General features: G+C 41.2%; 1 protein-coding gene across 1 annotated transcript in view; it reads left to right on the top strand.

The window, feature by feature from the left end:
• Positions 1-2,084: 2,084 nt before the first annotated feature.
• Positions 2,085-15,305, top strand: part of VPS4B (vacuolar protein sorting 4 homolog B) — a 30,547-nt gene continuing 17,326 nt past the window's right edge. Inside the window, exons 1-3 of the mRNA XM_032310254.1 lie at positions 2,085-2,360; positions 13,352-13,466; positions 14,628-14,784. Coding sequence (XP_032166145.1) covers positions 2,337-2,360; positions 13,352-13,466; positions 14,628-14,784 — 296 coding nt within the window. The 5' untranslated portion in view covers positions 2,085-2,336. The remainder of the gene's footprint in view (positions 2,361-13,351; positions 13,467-14,627; positions 14,785-15,305) is intronic.

Consider the following 15,305-nt stretch of genomic DNA (forward strand, 5'->3'; position numbering starts at 1 on the left):
CTATAGATCCATTTTCATAAAACCAATATTAGATTAAACCAGGACTCTACTTAATCTACCTTCTTCTAAAAGGAAGAAAGACAGGAGGGAGAAGAAGAAGGGCAGGAGAAAGGGAGGGGACCTTTCAGTGAATCTTTACTCCCCACAGAACAAAGTTCAGATTTCTTTTTTTTTTTTTAAAGACTTTATTTATTTATTTGACAGAGGGAGATCACAAGTAGGCAGAGAGGCAGGCAGAGAGAGAGAGGGGAGGAAGCAGGCTCCCCGCTGAGCAGAGAGCCCGACGCGGGACTCGATCCCAAGACCCTGAGATCATGACCTGAGCCGAAGGCAGCGGCCTAACCCACTGAGCCACCCAGGCGCCCCCAAAGTTCAGATTTCTTATCATCCAAAGCTTTGAGCACCTGACAGTGCCAATCGGTGCATTTTCGCTGCGCTCCTGCCACTCCTCCTCCCAGAGCTCCCCCTGCTTCCTGCATTCTAGCCATCCCACACATATCGCATATGCACTCTCCTGTGCCTTTATTCATGCTTTGTCTTCTGCCTGAAATGGCCTAGATTCTGTCAAAATCAGCTTAAGATTTTAAGATCCAGTTTAACGGATGCTTTCCCCATGAAATTCCTAGCCACTCATTCCAAATTAAGCAGCGTCTCCTCTGTGGCCTCATGGTGCAATCTGCCTTCATTCCACCATTTGTCACTTCTAATATTCGATCTGAAGTCAGGTGACCTGGGATCAAACTCCAACTTTACCACTTAAAGCTGCATGGATTGGGGAACATCTATGTCTCTCAGATTTAGTTTTCCTCATATGAGATAGTTAAGATCAACTTCACAGAATTAGGAAATGATGTATGCAGAAGTACTTTATAAATCATCATACATGTAACATTTTTATGTTTTTTTTACATGTAACATTTTTAGATTTACATTTTTAAACATGAAAAAGCTAGTAAGTTTCAATCCCACTAGAATGTAGGCTCCCAAAGAGGAGGAATTTAAAAAAATTTTTTTATTTTAAAATAATAGTTACAAAAGAGTTGCAAAGATATATAGAGAATTCCCATATATTCTTTACCCAACTTTCCCTGCTGTTAACACCTTATCTTGTGTATTTATCACAACTAAGAAATTTGTATCGGTAAACACTATTAGAACTTGGTAGCTGACAATACTTCGTAAGAAGGGAGCTGGAAGTGATTTCCTTACTTAGGAGACGCCAGATGATTGGAAAGAATTAGGGAGTGAGTGGGAAATAAAATGAAGGAATGATTAAATATCTATTTCACTTTCCTTCGGGAAGCTTAACTGTGAAAGGAAGAAGAGGAGGAGGAGGATTTTGGCCGCAAACAACAGAACGGCGAGGAAAGGTCTTATTTTAGCTCTGCGAGGAATGCCTGACCCGTGATCTCACACGCAGCACTTAACCTTTCAAGGCATTAACCTTGCTTAGACAAGGTTAATGATCTTGTTTCACGAGACTGTGTTCAGGAGCTTGCTTCCCCACTGAAAACATGAGCTCCTCGAGGGCAGCAGCCAGACCTACCTTTTACTAACGTGCTCAGGGCCTCACAGAGCCAGACAATCATTCAAAAATGCTTGTTGAAGGAGTGTTAAGTATTGAGTAACAAGCCCTGAAGCCTACTGAGCTCTTACTGTTCACCTAACACTGTGCTCTCGCACGCCACTAGCGTTCTTCACAGTCCTGAGGTAGGTCCTATAATTACCCATCCGGCGCAGTCAGGGGCCCAAGTCCCCAGCTGCCGGGTCTTGGACATGGGATGACTTGTATCACTCAAATGCCATCGAGCTACAGAGCACTCTCCGTGACATGGAGCGAAAGGGCCAGAAACCAATAATTCATCCCAAGCATAAGACATTTGGAAAAGAAGAAAAAGAAACACCTAGACTCCAGGAGTCCTCTCTGCCCCTGCGTCAGAGCCGCAGTGCGCTTGCGCCCAGCTTGACGTCCACAGGCCAGGAGCGCCTTCATGGAATGTCACTACTGACATCGCTGAGATTCCGGGGCTAAGGCGACACCCGGATGGCCGAAGACGGGGTAGTGCGCGTGCTGATGACGAAAGCGGAAGTGCTGTGGCCAGAGGCGGGGCGAGAGCCCGGAGGGGCTTAGGATTGCGGAAGTTTTTGTGAGAAGGGTCGGGCGGTTCTGGAAGCGCCGTGTGGTTTTGGAACAAGTTCCAGAAAGAAGCCGCGGCTCGGGTCCAAGAGACACCAGCCTGCGCACGTTTCGGGCAGCACCGGGCGCGACTCGACGTTGGCGCTGTTGGCTTTCCTCTGCCCTCGTTCTTCTCCAGAGAACCGCCTCGATCTCCGCCATGACATCCATCTCGCCCAACCTCAGGTATCACTGTTTTCCCGCGCCTGGAGAGCCGGAGCTGAGGGGCGGCGCGGGGTTAGGAGTGGGGGCCGAGAAGGAGGGAGGAAGCGGCCGCGCCCCTGGTGCTGGGCGGAGGAGGGCGGCGCCAGCGCCCAGCTGCGGGCGGGAGGGTCCGGCTCTTTCCTCCAGCTTCCGGGGTCTCCCGAGCCCACCGGCTGTGTGAGACTCTTCTCTCTGAGGTGGGGTTTTTTTCCCTCTTTGTGAACCGAACTGGGCAGCGCTTTGGACGAGAGGCACAGACGCACCAGTCACTGTAAGAGAGAGAAAAGCACGTAATGTTTGCAAAGCACTGCCCTGAGGCAGTTGAAGGTAGTTCCCCGCATCTCAAACTGGTGTAGCAAAGCGCGGTCTCTTCGGGAACTATGAGGACAGTCTTAGAATTTGAGGGATCCGTGAATTCATTGAGGTGTGCATTCATGTGCACTCTACTGTGGTTCCCAACGTGTACAGAATCGGGGAGTGGTCTTAAGCTCAGTTTGTGCTCCACCTTTCCGCCCCTTCTGCAGCGAGTGCGGTGTTGGTACATAGATCATAGATTCCTAAACTTTTAGACAGAATTTTTGGGTCTCTATGGAATTCACTTAAGAAGAGAAATTTCTGAAACAGTGCCTCCCATCCCTAGATTGGATCTGAGGTTTCACATCAGATTTCAATGTGTCTTAGCCTCGAGGGCTCCCAGTCCACTAGGTCAGTTTGGGGGAAAGATCAGTATAAAATACCTGTGTTGAATCCTTGTCCTGGTTTTGCAGTAGTTGATCAGGCATTTATGGGTGCCTGGTGCAAGATCCAAGGATAATGGAGGACCTGCTCAAACCAGGGTCATTGATCCTGAAGAAGACACTGAAAGTAGATCTATTTAAGGAGAGCTCCAAAATTCACGAAAAGAAAAGAAAAAAGTTGGGGGAGGAAGAAGCTTTCCTGAGACTTTTACCTTGAACATGTACCCGAAGGATTATGAAAGTAAACATTTTATATATCTAAAACATAATTGCCACTGTCAACTGTGACTTATTCCTTATTCTTTAGAATCAGGATTAGGTCCTATGTTGATTTTTGTGTGTGTCTTTTCCAACAGGCTTGCATTTAATAAGATGTAATAATCTCCATTTACCATTGTTTTCTTGTGTTTGTTTTTGTTTTGTAGCCCCATTCAGAAAGGGTCTTTTTGGTAAATGTTCTTGGAAAAAGTATTGTCTCCTTTGAATATCAAAGGCGATTTCTTTTGAAGTGCTATCTTCATTCTTGTTGGTTTGTCAGTTAACTCTTTTTATTCCACTAACTTTTCATTCCTCAAGACCTTGCATGTAATTGGGACGTTCCGCAACATAATTTTCAAACATTTACTGATACTTTTTTCCTTTTGTAATAACTGCACTTTCATTCTATATTCAGTTTGCATCATATTTGAATTGGGGCAGGTGTTCTCAATGAATCAGAGATTGACACATATTAAAGGCATGTTGCTGGTGTTAAACAGGGAGAGGTGTTGAGTTATAATTTTATTATGGTTGGGTCATAGGTGCCCTTTCTCATTCAACCTTTTTAATGTTCTAACCTAGGAAATTTGGATGGGAATATTCAAATAACAGATAACTTTCCACCGAACAAGGCAAGACTCCCTATAACCAGATGCTTATAATCTAATGGAGGAAAGCAGATAACAAAAGTCAAAATTATAAAATAATAGAATTAAAGGTGAGTGTGAGAGGCAGAAAGGAAGAATTTATCTAACTCTTTAAGGATAAATGAGAAGTGTTTCACAGAGGAGATGGTTGTGAGCTTAGATAATGTGAAAGGCACTGACACTAATTGTCAGTCAGCCTGGTATTTGGTGTGATCTTATTTAATCTTCGAAACAACCATTCAGTATTACTTCAGTTTCGCAGTATAAGAAACCAAAGTTTATTAAGGTTGTGATTTTAATTAGTATTGAAGTTAGTTTTGAATCCAGGTTTATTTGCTTGTAAGTTTGCACTTTCATTATGAAGTGACCAGAAAATAGGGTGCATTTCAGGTAAAGACAAAGAATATAGACCTCGGTCAAGAAGTACAATAAACCTTGGAGAGGGTTGGAGAAATTGCAAGTAATACAGTATGCATAGAACTCTAGTTTTCTCAGTCCTAAATATGCCATTCATTTTGCTAAGTCTTAAGGAATCATAAAAGTAATATATCACCCTTGATTTCCAAAGGCTTCTATTTTGATGTGATAAGACATATAACATGGCTGATGGGGATACTGTGTGATCTTTGGAAGTATGTACCAGAGGCAGTGGAAATTTAGAGGAAGCACAGGCTAGGCCTCCTAAAGGCGTCGGGGAGGGCTTGCAGCAGGAAGACCATGACTTTGCTGGTGCTTGGAGAAGCTGGAGCCTTACAGAGACGTAGTGGGATAGTATGTTCCAAGTGGAGAGATCTACTTTGTTTACACTGTAAACAAAGGCCTGAAGTCTGAGCTGTGTGGGTTGTCCCACTAGTTTGGGATGACTGGGACTAAGTGTATACGGTGGGAGGACAGGCCTGGTTAGGCCACGGAAAGGCGTGTGCCACACGGAGATGACTGGTTTTCATCCTGCTGTAGGTGGAGAATCAGAAGGAAGTATGCTCAGGTTTTTGATTTAGAAAGAAACTACCACCGGTGTACAGGGGACAACTTGATTGGTAGCAGGCCTGGAACAGGGAGACCACAGTAGGAAGGCAGAGTTCTGTGTGACGGGAGATGGTGAGGGCCAGAGTAGTGTAGTACCTGTTAAAGAAGGAGGGGGATTGATCAGAGACAGATTGAAGAGGAAGAACAGTCAGGCTTGGCTCTGCATTTAAAAAGAGGGACAGGAGGAGTCTGGATTTTCTCTCAGATCCTTGGGTTGAATGGGGAGGAATTGGTTCTGGGATTACAAGAAGAGGAACATACTTGGGGGCAGCTATTGTTGAACTTTTTGAGTTTGAAATGCGTTTGGGGACAACCGAGTGGAAATGTTCAGTGAGTGGTTGGATATATATCCAACTCTTTAGTTGGATATCTTGACCTAGAAGAGAGGGAGCCAGGCTGGAAACAAGAGTTTAAGAGTTAATAGTGTACAGATGGTAGCAGAGGTTGTGGGCATTCTGGAGAGTTCATGGAATAAGAGAAAACAGACAGATAGAAACTCTGGATTAGTGGCATTTAAGCAGAGAGAAAAGGGAGCCTAAAAAAAATTCATTATATAATCCAGAGTAAAACCAAGAGAGAATGGTGCCATGGAGGCCGAAGGTGGAGGAGGCCACGTCCAGGTGTCTCTTAGGAGGGTTAAATGCTGTGGGGAGAGAGTTAGGTAAGTGTGAGACATGATAGTCCAGCAGGAAGCATTGCCATGGAGAAATCAAGGATTCATGATGAACTTGGAGTTCTTTTTTGCGGTTTACTATGGAGGTGAAAAGAGGAGTAAGGTAGTAACCAGAGAGAAACCTAGGAACTCAGGAGGGCCAGTGTGTTTTAGTTTGTGTTTCGGAGATACGAGTCTGAAGTAGGACTAACATACATGTTTATGCTAAGGAAGCCCCCCCCCCAAAAAAAAAGATGGGAGGGAGGTTAGTTTGGGGAGAGCAGTAGAGTGGCACATAATTGATAGGGTGAATCTCAGGAAGGAAGGTGGGGATGGTCTCCAGAGCATAGGGAAAAGACAGCATTGACAGAGGAAAATACCCAGTGGAGGGAAATTGTTAGTGATTATAGAGGTAGAATAACCAAAAGGAAGAAGGCTTTGAGAAAGCAGTCAGGGATTTTTTTCATTTGCTCAACAATTTTATTAAGTACCCAGTTTGTGCCAGGCTCTGTTCCAGGCTCTGGGCCTGGCGCAGCGCTGCAGGTGAGGTCCCTGTGCTCATGGAGCTCACCTATTAAAGGAGATAGGCGGTGCGTGAGGATCCACAGATAACAGTAACCACAGTGATGGGATGGGGTGTGGGGAGAGCTGAAAGCAGGGACGGAGCGAGTCCAGCCTCTGAAGTAGATTGGGGGGACGTCTCTGAGGACTTGGCATTTGCTGTGTGACTGAAAAGGAGACTGTCGGGCACCCGTGGGGGAAGAACAGGGAAGGCGTTCTAGGCAGAGGGATCAACGCTGCACGGGCTGCCTGCGTGAAGGCAGACTAACAGGTTTGAGAAGCAGTCCAGAAGGAACCAGGGCCCGGGTCGTCGAAGGCCTTGTACACCATGACCCGGCAGTGGGAGTCCATGAAAGGGGGCGGCCCTTCTCTGGTTGCAGGAAGGACTTGAGGGTGGTCAGCGGGCTCACCACTGAGGCTCGGTGGTAGTTTTGACACATGCCCTAGCGGACTGAGCGAGGATAGTAGCGAAGGAAATGGTCAGGATGAAGAATGATTGCACTGCAGAACCATGCAAGACGCAGCTTGAATTCAGATGGAAAGTGCTAACAGAAACAAGGGTGAAGTGGGCTATTCAGCAAGGAAAAAACAGACGCATACTCTCAAATTGTCATGTTTGATTAAAGGTTTAGCATGTAGCTATTTACATTTAAATTTAACTCAAAATGTAAAACTCAGTCACGCTAGCCACAGGTGCTCAGAAGCCGTCTGTAGATAGTGGCTTGCATTTTGGACAGCGCAGGAGTCACGTCCATCATAGAAAGGCTGGTTGAAAGTCATCAGTACCATATTTGGTGCTAGATGATTAAGTACTGAGTGTAAGAGTTTTCCTTTAATCATCACTGTGGTGCCAGAAAGACGACGATCTGCGAATGAGGAGAGTATGTAGCTGCAGAGGGGAGTGGCGCAGTCACTGAGAATAGTAGGAGAAAATTGTAGCTTGATTAAGGAAGAACTTACTTCCTCTGTGTGGTGTAGCCATGGAGTCTCTGCATCCATTTTTTAAATGACCAGGGGCACCAGACCACTGGGTAACCGAGTGTATGAGTCTTGTGACTCTGCACTTTATATCCTGCCTGGCTTACCAAGCTTTTGACTGTTTAGCTTCAAGTTGGGGCTATTTGATCTATGAAATCAGTACTACTGCATCTTCTCAGTGCTAAAACACCAGTTCCTGTTTCTGCCCTCCTGCTGCAGCAGACCGAAGGCCTGTTCCTCCCATGTACATCAATCTGCAGCCCGTAGTAGCTGCTTCAAAATATAATATTCTCGTGTGATTGGTTTGGGATTGTTTGAATGATGTATTTTTTCTTCTCTTAATTATGTGCTTATTTTTGCTGTACCATCACCATGATCCTTTTTTCTACTAGCTTTTACTCCTGTTGACTATGGTTTTACTACCTGGATGAATCCAGGTGGAATGTTTTAATCAGCCATGCTTGTTCTTAGATGTATGTATATTTTTTTAAGTATTAAAAATAGATTTTTAGTGAAAATTGTATTTTGTGATAACCACAGGTTCATGTGCAGTTGTGAGAAGTAATACAGAGAGATCCTGTGTACCCTTCACCCAATGCCTGCAGTGGTAGCATCTCATAAAACTACAGAACAGTATCGTAACCCAGATATTGACATTGATGCATTCCACCAGTCTTATTCAGATTTTCCAGTTTTACTTGTACTCATGTATATATTTCGTTAAAGATTTTATTTATTTGAGAGAGCATGTGAGCATAAGTGGGGGAACAGCAGGGAGAGGGAGAAGCAGACTCTGAACTGAGCAGGGAGCTGGACCTGATGCAGGGCTCTATCCCAGGACCCTGGGATCATGACCTGTGCGGAAGGCAGATGCTTAACTGACTTAGCCACCCAGGCACCCCATTGTGTGTGTGTGTTGAGGTCTGTCACACGGGTCAGTTTCTTCTCCCGGTTGTGATACAGAATAGTTCTCTCCAGGGGCTCCTGGGTGGCTCAGTGGATTAAGCAACTGCCTTCAGCTCAGGTCACGATCGTGGAGTCCCAGGATCGAGTTCTGCATTGGGCTCTCCACTCAGCGGGGAGTCGGCTTCTCCCTCTTGACTCTCGCTTCCCTCTCATGCCCTCTCTCTCAGTCTGTCTCAAATATTTAAAACAAAAGAAGAAGAAGAATAGTTCTATGCACAGGGATCTTTCCTGTGGCTGTTTTAGAACCATAATCACCATTCTTTCTCTTCCCCTGTCCTGCATTCCTGTTTCCTGACATACTAATATGCCCTCCATCTCTAGTTTTGTCATTCTGAGAAGGTTGTAGAAATAGACTCGTAGAATATGTAACCGTTTGGAATTTCTTCTTTTCACGTAGCAAAAGTCTCTCAAGAGTTATTCATGTCCTTTGGATCAAGATCATTCCTTTTCGTTGCTGAGTAGTACTCCATGCTGTGGGTGCATCAGAGTTTAACCGCTCTGTGCTTGAAGGACATCTGGAATGTTCATGTATAAAGTTTTGTGTGAACACAAGTTTTCATTTCTCTGGGGTAAATACCCAAGAGTATAGATGCTGGTTGTATGGTAGCTGCATGTTTACATGTGTAAACAACAAACCAGTTCCCAGAGTGGCTGTACCATTTTACATCCTACCAGCAATGTGTAAGTGATCGGTTCTCTGTATCCTTACCACCATTTGGTATTCTTGTCACTATTTTTTTTAAAATTTTTGCCATGCTGATGTTTTGAGATGTCTCATAGCGGTTTTAATTTGCCTTTCTCTAGTGGCTAATGATTGTAAACGTCTTTTCATGTGCTAATTTGCCATCAGTATTACCTCTTTGATGGAAGGTCTGTTCTTATCTTCAGCTGATTTCCTACTTGAATTCTGTTGAGTTTTGGGAGTTCTTCCTGTGTTCTAAAGCATTCTTTTTTTTTTTTTTTTTTTTAAAGATTTATTTATTTATTTATTCTTCCTTTCTGAAATATGTAGTTTGCAAATATTTCCCCCAGTCTCTAGCTTTTCTTTTTCATCCTTTTAACAGAATTTTTTTCCAGACCAAAAGTTTTTTGATTTGATAAGGTCCAATTTATCATTTTTCTTTAATTTCTGTGTTTTTTTTGAAGTATGATTGACATATGACATTTCTTTCAGGTGTACAATATGATTCATTATTTGTATATATTGTGAGATCATCACTATAGTAAGTCTGTTATTTAACGTCTCTTACCTTTCTTTGTTACAAAATGGCTTCCTTTTGATGAGAACTTTTAAGACTTAATCCCTTAATAACTTTTTAGTATGCAATGCGATATTATTAATGATAGTCACCATACTATCTATTACATCCTTATGACTTACTTATTTTATAATGAGAAGTTTGTATCCTTCGACTCCCTTCACCTATTTCACTTTTCTCCACAACTTAAAACTACGAGTCTGTTCTCTGTTTCTGTGAGCTTGGGGTTTTATGTTTGTGGATTTTTTGTTTAGATTTCACACGTAAGTGAGAGCATATGGTATTTATCTTTCTCTGACTTATTTCATTTACTGTAATGCCCTCAAGTCTATTCTTATTGTCACACTGCCAAGATTTCCCCTTTTTATGGTTGAATAATATTCTTTTGTGTGTATATATATATATATATATATATTCCATACTTACATTCTGTGAACATATAGGTTCTTTCCATATCTCGGCTATTTTAAATAATGCTGCAGTGAACTTTGGAGTGCATATATCTTTTTGGGTTCGTGTTTTCATTTTCTCTGGGTAATACGCGGGTGAAATTGCTGAATCATATGGTAGTTCCATTTTTAATTTTTGAGGAACGTCCATAGTGTTTTCTGTAGTGGCTGCACCAATTACAGTCTCGGCAATAATGAACAAGCGTTCCCTTTTCTTCCCGTCCTCACCAACACTTGCTGTTTCTTGTTTTATTGACAATAGCCATTCTGACAGTTGTGTATTGATAGCTCATTATAGTTCTGATTTGCATTTCCTGATGATTAGTCATGTTGAATGCCGTTTCATATACCTGTTGGGCATCTGTTACCTCTTCGGAAAAATATCTGTTCAGATCTTCTACCCTTTTTTTTTAATTGGGTTGCTTGTTCTTTTGCTGTTGAGTTATATGAGTTCTTTGTATATTTTGGATATTAACCCTTTAGCAGATACACGATTTGCAAATATTTTCTACCATTCAGTAGGTCACCTTTTCATTTTGTTGATGGTTTCCTTTGCTGTGCAGAAGCTTTTTGGTTTGATGTGATCACACCTGTTTATTTTTGCTTTTATTGCCTTTGCTTTCATTTATCAAATCCAAAAAATCATCACCAAGACCAGAGTCCAGACTGACTTGCCTATATTTTCTTTAGGGATTTTTATGGTTTCGGGTCTTAAGTTCCCATCTTTCATCCATTCTGAGTTCATTTTCATGGATGGTATAAGACAGTAGTCCACTTTCATTCTTTTGCATATTGCTGTCCACTTTTCCCAACACCATATCTTTTTAAAGATTTACTTATTTACTTTGGAGAGAGAGAGAGCACAAGCAGGAGGGGCAGCAGGAGAGAGAGAGAGAAAGAGAGAATCCCAGGCAGACTCTTCGTGGAGCACAGGGCACATCTTAGGACCCAATCCCATGACCCTGAGGTCAAAACCCAAGACAAAAGCAAGAGTCAGACACCCCGACCAACTGCACCAGCCCGTCATCACACCATTTACTGAAGAAACTGTCCTTTTCTTTTTGGATATCCTTGGCTCTTGTTTGGTAAATTAATCGACCACATATGTGTGTGGGTTTATTTCTGAGCTTTCTGTTCTGTTCCATTGATATATGGGTCTGTTTTTATGCCAATACCATATTGTTCTTACTTATATATATATTGTGCTTTTCGGTATGTAGTCTAAGACCCCTTTGCCTGGCCCTCAAAGGTAAAAATTTTGTTTTTTTCCTAAAGATTTTATAGTCCCACATTTTATATTTAAGTCCATTATCCTTTATGAGTTAATTTTTTTTCCCCAAAATTAAATATGCTAGAAGTCCAGGTACAGCATAGCTCAGCTGTGTTCTAGCTCAGAGTTTTACCAGGCTGACATCAGGGTGTCTGCAGGGCTGCATTTTTGCTTATTTGTTTGTTTCTGAAGGCTCTAGGGACGGATGTGTCTGCTTCTAAACACAGTCAGGTTGTTGGCAGATTTCAGTTTCATGTGTTTGTCAAACTGAGATTCTTTTTCTCTGTTGTCAGCTGAGGGTGATTCTCCCCTTAAAGAAGTCACCTGCATACTCTGACCCATTGCCACTTTCTTCTTCCTTCCTGTGTGGTTTGTTGAATTTTCATCCTGCTTCTGTTCTTTCTGACCTTTCCTTCCGCCTCTTATCTTCTACTTTCAACCAGAGAAAATTCTCTGCTTTTAAAAGCATACTTGATTTTTTAAGAAGTTCTTATTTAAATTCCAGTTAGTTAACATACAATGTAATACTAGTTTTGGGTGAAAAATATAGTGAGTTGATTTTTATACAGAGTAGTTTAGGTCAAGATTCTGTCTCTGGGCACCTGGGTACCTGAGTCAGGTTAGGTCTGAGTCTTGGTTTCAGCTCAGGTCTTGATCTCAGGGTTGTGAGTTCAAGCCCCATGTCAGGTGCCATGCTGGGTGTGGAGCATGCTTTTTTTTTTTTTTTTTTAAAGGATTCTCTTCTGTGTCTTTTTTTTTTTTTTTTCTTATAGATGTCTAATTGCTCCAGCACTGTTTCTTCTACCATTAACTTGCTTTTGCATATTGGTGTGGATCTATTTTAGAAGGTTTTTGGTTTTGGTTTTTTGGGGGGGTTTTTGATTCTACAAAAGCTCATGTTCATTATAGGCATCTTTATAGGTGTGAAAAGGTAGAAAAAGAAAAAGTTGAGTCTTATCAAAGACAGCCTCTGTTAAATTGTCTTTCCATCATTTTCCTGTGTCATTTTTGTTTTTGCTGTTTCAAATAGTAGAACTCATGCTACGTACAAAAATTGTGTTGTGCCTTTTTAAAAAATTCTATTATAAACATATTTTCTATATTACTGTGAATGTTTTTAAAATACTGTTTTAATGATCCTGTAATAACTTATTGTGTGGCGTCTTTTGCTGCTTAAAATTCCAGTTTTCATGTTTTGTTTTGTTTTTGTTTTTGTTTTTTAAAGATTTTATTTATTTATTTGACAGAGAGAGATCACAAGTAGGCAGAGAGGCAGGCAGAGAGAGAGAGAGAGAGAGGAGGAAGCAGGCTCCCTGCTGAGCAGAGAGCCCGATGCGGGACTCGATCCCAGGACCCTGAGATCATGACCTGAGCCGAAGGCAGCGACTTAACCCACTGAGCCACCCAGGCGCCCCTGTTTTGTTGTTTTAAAAGACCCCTCTTGTTACTATCTTAGTTCAGTAAACCTTTTAGATAATTACTGGATTAAAAGATTGGGTATTTTCAGATTCTTGCTATTTCATTGCCTCATTGCTTCTGAAGGGGTTTTTTACCATTTATATTTTACTAATTGTTACGTATGTTATCTATAACAGCACTGGAGTTTTGAGAATTTCCCCGAATGATTTTAACATGAATTTTCATACATCCAGTTATTCCTTACTAGCTCTAAGCTTAACTTATGTTGAATGAAAATTGTGTGAGAATCTTAGTGATTGGTACTGGATGAAGTAGACATCAGGGGTGCTTGGGTGGCTTTAAGCAGCTGCCTTCGGCTCAGGTCATGATCCCAGGGTGCTGGGATCGAGCCCCGCATCGGGCTTCCTGCTCCATGGGAAGCCTGCTTCTTGCCCTCCCACTCCCTCTGCTTGTGTTCCCTCTGTCGCTGCCTCTCTCTCTCTCTCTCTCTGTCAAATAAATAAATAAAATCTTAAAGAAAAATAAAGATTCCTGGGGGAAAAAAAGTAGAAATCAGGTAGCATTTACCCATATAATAAATGTAGTTTACATTTTATAAATCATTACTATTTATAATAACATGCAGTTGAGAGTAGGGAAAACAGATTGGTTTGTTTTAAAGTTTCTTTTATTAAAAAAAAAAACTTACAGTATGCTTATTTACTTCAAAGTTTTGTGATTTTGATGGTATGATTTTGCCTCACTTCAAACAGAAAGCAATAGATCTTGCTGGCAAAGCAGCTCAGGAAGACAAAGCCGGGAACTATGAGGAAGCGCTTCAACTCTACCAACATGCCGTTCAGTATTTTCTTCATGTAGTTAAATGTAAGGTCATAGTTTGCTTTTTATTTCAAAATGTTAAAGGCAAAGATTATTATATTTTATTTATAAAAATTGAAATACAATGCCAGAAAATTGTAAACTATCCATTTGCAAAAAATTGCCCATAGCTTGTTAATAATTTTTAAATATTCAGCAAACAAATGTGCACAGTTATCATAGTTACTGTTACTTTATATACCTAAACATGTTAAAATACCACAGTCAATGCAAATAGTTTTTTTTATTGGTAATATACTCCGATTATGTATGAACCTCATATTTTCTAAGTATCTCTGAACATGCTCTTAAGTACCTTTAAAAAAAGATATATTGGGAGACATTTTATTCATATATTTTTTAAGTATATATTGCATGTTTCCTATATGCCTGGTATCATAGGCACTGGGATACAGCAATGAGAAGAAAAGGGGTAAAAAAACACTGCCTTCGTTGATCTTAAACCTAATGCTGAGCATTTAAAAAGTGTCTTTCTTATAGTTATTTAAAAATAACAGTTTTAGCATTTGGATAATTTAGAATTTACTTTTGAGCTTCTCCATTTCATTTTGAGGTTTTTGTGTCAAATAAAAGTGAAACTGAGAATGAATCATAACATAAGGTATGTGGGTCTAGTCCCATGCACTGCACAGCCTGCTGAAGTCTGCTTTTGAAATGGCTCTCACAGAGGTCTTTATATAGTCAAATTACGGTATTAGTGGTACATGTACTTTATGGGATTCCTGTCATTTTTTTTGGCTATAAAATAGTTTGTGTAGACATTAATGAAAATGGTTAATATTACTTCTGTTTGTCTTATCATTCATTTTGTATGAGATAAGCAGCTCTCAACTATCTGCACAAAATGTAATGGGAAGATTAAAACCCTCAGAATATTAAATAATTTCTTCTTATTATTTAGCATTAACTTAAACTATCCTAGTGTCTTGCTCAGATCTCTTTTCTGACTGAGATCCACTGTTGGCCCCAAGCTATACTGGAGGAAGCAGAGAAGAGTTGATGAGCGTTGGTTATGTTGAGCTTGAAATGCTCTTCCTCCCTCCCACAAACTACATTGTTCTTGTCTCAAAATTGTGTCTAAGTTTAAACCTTTCTGTTTAAATCTAGAATACTAATAGGAAAATCTCTCTTATTTCCCTCTAATAGATGAAGCGCAGGGCGATAAAGCCAAGCAGAGTATCAGGGCAAAGTGTACAGAATATCTCGATAGAGCAGAAAAACTAAAGGAGTACCTGAAAAAGAAAGAGAAAAATCCACAGAAACCAGTGAAAGAGGGACAGCCGAGTCCAGCTGACGAGAAGGGGTATGTATTTTAGAGTGTTATATTTTATATCTAATTAAAAGAAAAAATTATATTTAATTTGTGAAATTAGTTTCTTTTGTTTAACGAGGTGTTGGCAATCCATGACTCATAGGCCAAATCTGACCTGCTGCTTCTTTTTGTAAATAGTTTTATGTTAACATAGTCTCTGACATCTAAAGAATGAGACTCTGGGGTGGGGTTATCTGGCCTGGTTGGGTTTGAAGGCAGGAGGGTCTGGTTCACGTTAGAGGTTGTGATACTCCTACTTCCTGGGATGCATGGCACAAGGCACTTAGACAACCCTCTGTGGTCACAGGGAATGGAGTGTCTTTTGAAGGCAGTGTTCAGTGTTCCAGAGGCCGTTTTGAAGGACATAGGAGTGGGAAGAACTACAGTTGACTACATGTGAGAGTTTGAAATGAATTACAAGCTCAAGATTTTATATTCTCTGTTCAAGACATGTCAGGGAACTAGGAAGTTCCTGTGACACCAAACAATATTTTTATCTTCTGTACCTACAG

Source organism: Mustela erminea, chromosome 13, assembly GCF_009829155.1.
Source record: "Mustela erminea isolate mMusErm1 chromosome 13, mMusErm1.Pri, whole genome shotgun sequence".
Taxonomy (NCBI): Eukaryota; Metazoa; Chordata; class Mammalia; order Carnivora; family Mustelidae; genus Mustela; species Mustela erminea.